At 31.4% G+C, this 9,096-nt stretch overlaps 1 protein-coding gene across 1 annotated transcript; it reads right to left on the reverse strand.

Annotated features, from left to right (window-relative positions):
• Positions 1-4,719: 4,719 nt before the first annotated feature.
• On the reverse strand, positions 4,720-9,045 carry LOC140043455 (uncharacterized). The gene is made up of 2 exons (XM_072087967.1): positions 8,935-9,045; positions 4,720-6,751 (listed from the first exon to the last, which is right to left on the reverse strand). The coding sequence occupies exon 2, from the start codon at positions 6,514-6,516 to the stop codon at positions 5,515-5,517; it is 1,002 nt and encodes a 333-aa protein (XP_071944068.1). The 5' UTR covers positions 6,517-6,751; positions 8,935-9,045; the 3' UTR covers positions 4,720-5,514.
• Positions 9,046-9,096: the final 51 nt, after the last annotated feature.

The following is a 9,096-nucleotide window of genomic DNA, read 5'->3' on the forward strand; positions in this document are numbered from 1 at the left end:
TATATATACGCCTGAGAAAGCTCGGAACCAACATAAATATTCACTACAGAATGTAACTAAATTAGTTAAATTAGTAATTTATCCATCCATTTAGTTGCGCCTGTGTCAAGTTTAAACATTTCTTATTTGTGTGTAAACATAAACTATAAAATACAATAGACTCACAGCAGCAGCCATTTTTAAAACATGTTATTATATGTCTTTAGGCAATGTGGCCAAGTATTACCAATAGTAAATTAATCACTGTCCTATCAGATAGGTGGTAATCCGCCTGATACAGGGGCTATTTTGTGAAGCAGTTAACCGGGGTAACTCCCTACTCTTCTCAAGTAATGAACTGGGTTCTTTAAAGTGCCAGCTTATGCTCTGTCTTTACTATCAAATTTTATATACAAACAAAATTGACATGATGATGTCATCACTATCCAATTTGGGATCATCACACTTTTTTTGTCAAACTAGTTTGATAATGTAGAGAGATATTACACTTTCAAGTATAATTTATATGTACCTGTTTTCTATTTCAGAATTACATTGCGAAATTATAAATATATAGTTGTTGTTATGCCCTATTACCTAATTAACTATCATATCAAAATAGAATTTGGAGGAAAATAATTTCACAAGCATTCATGTACAATAAGTGAGGTTAAAATTAGACCTCACTCTCATTGTAAAACGTGATTGTTAGCATTGTAATTGTTCTCTAAAGGTAGAATTGTAGAACAATGAGGATATTACAGGATACTTAACAAGTGCTTTTCCTTCCTGCATCTCCTGGTTCTTCTTCTACGGTGATATTGCAGATTTTTGTATTTTAAGCAGCCACTCAAGCTGTCAATAAACCACTTACTTTTGCAGTATCTACTTGCATTTGGCACCGTGGCTGAATACAGTAAAACTCTTATTAAAGGGATACATTTGGGACAAGTGAGTGAGTGGCTGAACGAGTGAGTGAGTGGCCGAGCGGTTAAGACAGTGAAACCGTAATTAAGTAGCCATAACATCGGCAAGGGTTCGAGGCTCACTCGCTCCATGGTTCTGGTGGTAGAACGAGTCTTCTCGGATAAGGACTATAAACCGTAGGTCCAGTGTGCACAACTTGCTCGTGTGCACTTTAAAGAACCTAGTACATCTTTCGAGACGAGTAGGGTTTACCCCGGTGTACTAGTCCACACAAACACAGCCACTGTCACACACAGCCACTGTGCAAATTGGGACTGGGCCGTTTTAGAGGTGTTTACCACCTGTTGGTCCAGATCCTTCACTAACTGAGTTAGTGAGAAGTCGAATAAATAAATAAAAATAAAAGTGTCCTCTTAATAGAGGTGTTCCCTGAATAGGTGTTGGCTGTATAGTTTTAAAATATATATTTTTTATTATTCATGGGAAACTGTCTCCTGAATAGGGGTGTGCCAAAAGATAATGGTTTCTACTTAAACGAAAAAATACATACAGTATTTATTTTACATTAAATGTAGTTTGTGACCTGAAATTAAATATAAAAATGTAGAGAATGGGACTTTAAATGTTGGGTATAAAACACCAAAAATAATTTGAGTATATTATTATTATACCTTACTTACCTGTATAAGAATGTTTCTCAGTCTTTTCTCTGGAAAATACTGGTTGCCATATATAAAATGTGTGGTCATTAGGACTTCAACACAACACTTTATCTCTTATTTTGCTTTGCAGCTATAAACTGCACCATGAATGCCATTAGTGGCATTCCAACACTCAATTGATTTTAAATTAAAATAATACCGTGTTAACTTGTAGAGTAAAACAATGGTAACTTAAAGATGTACTGTCCCCCAAAATCATGAAAAATAAAGATTTTTAAAATCGGACTTTGAATAGGCCATTTTGCAGTTTTAATGAAGTTGTTCACTTCCATAAGAAAAAAAACGAGGGGAAAAAAATTATTTCACCTATAAAAAGACAAAATAAACAGTTAAATTACCCAAAAACTTCCAGACAATTTGACCATTTTTTGCTTTAAATTACATTTTTCTCAGGTAAATACATTTTTTTCAGACCCAATTTTTTGTGAGAGTGAATAACTATTATGTGACATTAAAATAACATATTCAACAAAAAAATGTAAAAAAAATTTTTTTAGGAGGACAATATATCTTTAAGTTTATTTTATCTGAAATTATTCCCGTGGATCTTGTATTTTATGTTGTTCTGTGCAATTTAACTTCAATATAATAATTGCATTTTTATATTAGGGATGTGTGTGTTTATTATAAATCCAGAAAAATGTTCAGTTGCTCTGTTGTTTGATCCAATATTTTAAAATCTAGTTTACTATTTATTACATTTTTCATTTTATTCTGCTTTATTTCTTCCAGCTGGCAAGCATGTTTGAAGGATATGCATCAGTTGACATCCAGGTTATAGATGCAAAAACTGCAGTCTTGGCTGTATCTACATTTAACGGGTATCTTCATTTTATATTGAATAATTTAGTTGTGATAGCTGTTTTCAGTAGTCTTAAGAATAAGAATGAATTTGAGATTTTAGCTGGAAGTAGCGTATAGTCAGTTTTACGGTTAAAAGCTTATAAGTCAAAGTTCAGAAACACTTTCCAATCCTTTTAGTGTTTTTGAAACGTTGGAATTTTTAACTAGAAGTTACAAATTGCAACTGAAGTGATGCGAACAGATTGTTGTTTGGCCATACAAAAGTCGGCTGTAATAATTGATTTCATTTAGTAGAGACATAAACTTGGCATAGGCATGTCTTTAGGCCCATGTTTTGTGACAAACAATGACCCTTTGGTGATATCCTAACTAATGTTTTGGTTTGCAAACATGCAACTTGTGCTGTTCAACCATACCATTTTGAAATGGTATAAAATCGATCTTAAAGATACAATTAGATCTACATTTGTTTAATTGTTACATTGTTGCATAAAACAAACAAATGTTTTCTTAGAATTCTCTATTTATTTAAATTCATTATAATGTTTATTATACTGTATTATTATCTGCCTCTACAATTTGTTTTCTCTTTCCAGAAGCAAGCATATCCTGAAAGCTTTCCGTCAGAATAAGGTAGTGTCTGTGTCTCGGTATAGCCTGGTGAAGCATTGTAAACCTGTTAGATATGGTCTGTGGTATGTAGATACACTTAAATATTAATTTCATTTGATTCAAGAACTTGGTATCAAACCTTTCATTGCCAATATGCATGCATTTCAAAAGACATTACCAGACAGTTTAACACAGCCGTATCTAACAAATTAAATTACAGAATTCTATAAAAGATGCATATAATTCAGTTGCAGAGACTGTAGAATTTCTGTTTCTTAAAATCCTCCTTAAAATATTTAATTTACTTATACATTTTATTTCAATGATGATTTGACTTTAGCTTGTACATATACTTCCCTTTTTAAGTGAGAGGGCAGTATTTAGATTTTTAAAATTGACTTGGTTGTCATCTAAAGCTCTGTCTGCACTATCAAACTAGTTTAACAAAAAAAGTGTGATGTACCCAAATATGGTAGTGATATGCCCAAATATGGTAGTGATATGACATCATCATGTCCATATATGGGCACATCACATTTTTTGTCACATAAATTTTTGATAGTGTAGACAGAGTTTTACACAATGTTTCATTGCTCATGTGATACACAACATTACAGTATACTTCCCTTTTTGAGTGAGGGGGCAGTGTTATTACTTGGTTGTCATCTAACACAGCGTTTTATTGCTCATGTGGCTGTCATACCCTGGATTCTTGTTGGTGAAAATTTTGAATTGACTGAGCAACGAACGTATATTTTTTGTATGATCTCTCATTTTTATTAACATGTAACTTCATGTTCTTTATTTCACAGAATATGCAATATTTTGTGGGTAATTGAAAACTAATAACTTGGTTTTTTTTCCAACTTTTTTGTCATAACATTAGGATATCAATAGTTGCAATGGGTGCTTTTTGTGTCTGGACATTTGTTGGTGATAAATGAATAATGGCAGGATTTTATTGGATTCTGCAGAAGGATGAGCCTTAGAATGATTATTCTCCGAGTTACCAGCTAATCCACAAACATCTTTGATATGCCTTCTTGTGATAGGATAGAAATTTTAAAAAGGTTGACTACTTTTGTATTTTGTCTTTTGTTTTTTATCAGTAATAATGAAACAAAAATCTTCAAACTATTCACAGTATAATCTCCATCATATGAGCCCTAGCCGCAAGCCTAACTTTCAATAAATCAGCCATGTGAAAAACGGCCTAATTTATCCATTTTGAGATTTCAATAAAAAACAATCCTATAAACACTTATCTTTAAACATATCAAACTTTTGTTTATGAAAAAATATCATTAAAGTGTATTTTGCAATTATTTAAAGTCGAAACTACGCCGATTTTGTGATGCCATGCCTCATATTATGACCTTCATATCACCTTGTCATCATCATAATTATCGGTACTGTATAACAAAAATACAATTTTTAGCTACTTCATTACTTTATTGGTATATAAAGAAAAACAACCCAGTGATGAAATATGTATTTAAATACAATTCAATACTATAAATGCAAAAACTAACTTAACCAAGTACAGTAATACATAATTTTATACAATTAGTTACAAGTAATATAAGTGGAAAATATGCAAAACTCAATAGGAAAATTAAAAGAATAATACTACTATTACTGAAATTCAAATAAATAATATAATATTTAAACAGGTACACTCTAAATTTGTTATATATAAAATATCATAATGCATAAATACTTAAATAAAAATATGATAGGAAATTAATTTAAAAGAAAAACAGTTCAAAAGTTAAGCTAAAATTAAAAGAATTAAAAGAAAATATAATAAACTTAATGAAAACAAAATTATCAAAGTTACTGAACACTGCTATCATTTGACCACTATTATACATTTGGTGATAAAGAAGAAATACTATAAACTTTGATATCGGAACAATTTAATATACCGTATATATATAAATAGTGTATTATAATTAAACAGTCTACACTATCAATACTATTATCTTTGATAATAAAGAAGAAAACACTGTTAACTTTTCTTTAAAAAATTGTTTTTAAGCATACAAATCTATACTATTTTACTACTACAGTACAGTAAACAATAAAAAATATAAAGAATCTGATCATACTATACTGTCTCTGCTTTTTTACACTTGATTTTATAGGTCATTAAGCAAAACTTACATTGCATGCAACCTGGTTTTATGAATTTGATTTTGATTATTTCTATGTTATGTTACATTGTGCAAAATAAGATACAACAGCCCAAATGGATTCATATACTGTAGTATAATTAAAAAGATACATAATCAATGCATAATTAATAAACAATTAGAAAGTATAAATGATTTTAAACTAGTTTTATGAAATTAATAATGCTAGATTACATTTATCTACACCGTATGCTATAGTTTTCCCCATGTATTTATTACTGATACAACTTTAGGAACAAAATTTACCCCTTTTTTATAACCTAATGGCAAATTTCTTATGGATGCTGTGCAGTGTCGGCCACAGTGTAAACAGCTGACGTGCTAACTGCACTCGGCTCACTTTTGGTCTGAAGAATATTAATAGATGTTATAATAGCTGGTTCATTGGCTTTAGATAGGGCCTCCAGCAAGTGTTGTTTTTTGCATTTAGTGTCTCCCGTTGAAGTTGAATCTTTAAACACATTTGATAGATTTTCTGGCAGGTGAGGTTTCTTACACGCATCTTCTGAATTTTCATTTTCCGATTCATTTAGGTTCATCTCTGATAGCAATTTAAGAAGGTGCTGTAGGTCATGTGCTAATTCTTGATGTTGACCAGGTGTGGTAATCCCAAGCCAGTTGTGGATATCAATCGTATCAATACTACTAAGCTTAGAAAGGCAGAGAAAATAATCAATATTCTGTTTTCCCTCACGATTTCCGAGTAAGATGCGTGGAGCTTTTATTACAAATCCACTTCCAAATTCTTTATTTTCCAACCATTCTGTCACTCTTTGAACACGAATGTTAAAATTGCCACCAATTACTACATGATTAGCTTCAGCATGAATACTCCTTGCATACTGTAGGAGCATTTTAAATTCAGTTTTCTTCTCTTCATAACCATTTACTCCTGGACCAAACTTAGTTCGACCATGCCATGATATTGCTACTATAGTTTGATTATTTTGATCTCTAAGAATTTGTGTGCAAATACGTTTTTTTAACAACTGTGGTGTTATTACTTCATTTTTCAGCTTGGTAAACCTATTTTTTGCAATTATGCCAACATATGAACATTCATTATCATTGTACATGTGGTGATATTGCTGTCTTTGAAACACATCACATGTGTTCTTATCTGGTAATTGCTGTAAAAATATTATATCAAATTTCAGAATTTTGCTTAAAGCCTGTGTACCTAGCTCCTTTTTTCTGCTTATATCAAAGGTAACCATATCTATATTGTTATCACAATTCAATCTAAGAGGTACAGGATTATGGTTCAAACCGGCCATATTTAAATTGATTATTTTGATTTTTAAAGGTACATGTACTGTATGTAAATAAATATATGTTAAAACTTTATTGATCTACCTTAAAGAGTTACAATTAATATTAAATGTTATACTATAATAATAATAATGATGTACATTAAGTTGGTGTGAATGTGATGAATAATATGTTGATGGTTAGTATTCCTTCTGATTTGCAGGTTTCATCAATTGTGTTGAAATTGTTCACTCTGAATTTCTGGGGGGAAAAAAAGTATTTTTAGAAATATTTTACACATACAGTATGCACAAATGACGGAAGTTGTGCAACTATGCATGCTCACTATGTTGTGTTCGGACGTAAAATCAATTACAGTACACATGTAATTTAGATTACTCTTAGGAGGACTAAATCAGATGAACCGTTTGGACGAAAAATTTTAACCAGCAAGGTTATATTTCATGCTTGAGTGACCCAGTCAAAATTGTACTGTGATGTTATTCCCTTTTGTGCGGCGGTGAGGCCTTTGGCACTGTTGCCAATGCCTACTGTACAGTACCCTATTTTGTACAGTACCTTGTTTCCTTTTTGTGACCAACCTTTACAACGTATTATGAATAACGATATTAAATCCAACCTTCTTTTCTGTTTTGATGCGACCGTTGAAGACAGTCAAAGCAAACAAAGCAGCGCTTGCTCAAACAAAAAGAGCTTACCTACTAGGCCTGGGCTATACACACCAATCACCTTTTTACCAATGTAAAGTCAACTTGTCATACAGATTCTCGTTATCGTGATGATTAATTGGCTTGCGGTTTAAGGTGTAATTAAAATTTGGTAGGTTTTTTGAAACAGCTGTTTTTTCGTAAATTTTATTCCCAGCAGAAATATTTAATTGCAATTTACGTGTGTAAATTCTATAGTCCCAACAAGCCCTATTTGTTTAAAAAACTTATTATTATATGGAAGAATTCCATGTCAAATCAATTTTTTTGTCAAAATCGATTTGATTGATAAATTGAAATTGAAGCCCATTAATGCCATTTTAAGTATATGTTTTTCGAACGTAACCCGTTCTAACGAATTAGTAATTCGTTTGAACGGATTAATAATCTGTTCAAACGAATTAATAATCCGTTCAAACGAAATTGCAACATATACAACAAGTGCCATTTAAAAGTATATGTTGTAATTCGTTTGAACGGATTACTAATCCGTTTAAACGAATTACTAATTTGTTTAAACGGATTACTAATTTGTTCAAACGGATTACTAATCCGTTCAAACGAATTACTAATTCGTTTAAACGAATTAATAATTTCTTTAAACAAATTAGTAATTTGTTTATAATTTGTTTAAACGGATTACTAATTCGTTTGAACAGATTACTAATCCGTTTGAACAGATTATTAATCTGTTCAAACGAATTACTAATTTGTTAGAACGGATTACGTTCGAAAAACATATACTTAAAATGGCATTAATGGGCTTTCGCAAAATTAAACAAGCACGAATGTGCAGTACTCGGGGTACAGCGAAAGAAGCTGTATACAGACGTATACAGTTAGAAAGTAAAGAAAATAGGTTTCGCCAGGGCTCGAACCGGGACCTTCTGCGTGTTAAGCAGACTTGACAACCACTACACTACGAAACCTCTTACATTAAAAATGTGGGTTACAGAAAGTTTTTTAATCCATTTAAATTACAAATAAATGGTAATAAGCACAAAGCAAAATAAACATGTGTAAAAGTGATAATTACCGATTACACAAAATAAGTATTTTAAAAAATAATAAAAATAAGATATACTCTGTATAATTATCATATTGCGTATACAGTACTTTTCACCATAAATTAAAAAAAAAAAGGTTTCGTCCGGGCTCGAACCAGGTACCTTCTGCGTGTTAAGCAAACGTGATAACCACTACGCCAAGAATCCGCATATAACCATATAACTACATAACGCTGTGGTGTGTGTCACACATTGTGGCTTCTTAATTAAACAAATTAATTAACAAAAAATTAAAAATCCGGCTCTATAGCTTTGAGGACATGTCCCTGTAGTATGTTCATGCCAAATCCCAGCTCAATACTATAACGAATAAGGGAGGAGTAGTACTTTAAAAATCGCACTTTTTACTCAATAGTGTCCAGATGGAGGAAGAGAAGGAGAAAATGAGTAAGTACTAGACTCGGGTACCCCGAGTAAAAATTTATGATAATTTGCAATATCTTGCACATTTAAATGATCATATCTAAGTATATACGTCCGATTATTTTATCTACAGGTATCCGTAAAAATAGGAAAGGACTATATGAACTCCATCAATATTAAGAAAATTAACAATTCAGGATTGTGGATTGAAATATAACATGGCCCAAGAAATAAAATATTAAAATATTATGGACCAATAACATTAGAAGGAAAACAATTACCTTACCTTCTGGAATCACTTTTAGCAAAATGATATATAACTCCAATGAAGTTCTAAGTGTATGTAGATTTAATATGCCACTATTTGATATGTGGTATAAGTCTGGCAACCTTGCATGTAGACTAAAGTAGCGAAATGTTCCAAAAACTACTGTTGCTAATGTATTTA

Source organism: Antedon mediterranea, chromosome 3 (genome assembly GCF_964355755.1).
Source record: "Antedon mediterranea chromosome 3, ecAntMedi1.1, whole genome shotgun sequence".
In the NCBI taxonomy this organism is placed as follows: Eukaryota; Metazoa; Echinodermata; class Crinoidea; order Comatulida; family Antedonidae; genus Antedon; species Antedon mediterranea.

What these genes read in the sequence shown, in the direction of transcription:
- LOC140043455 (XM_072087967.1), bottom strand. Translation starts at nt 6,516, where the DNA reads ATGGCCGGTTTGAACCATAATCCTGTACCTCTTAGATTGAATTGTGAT.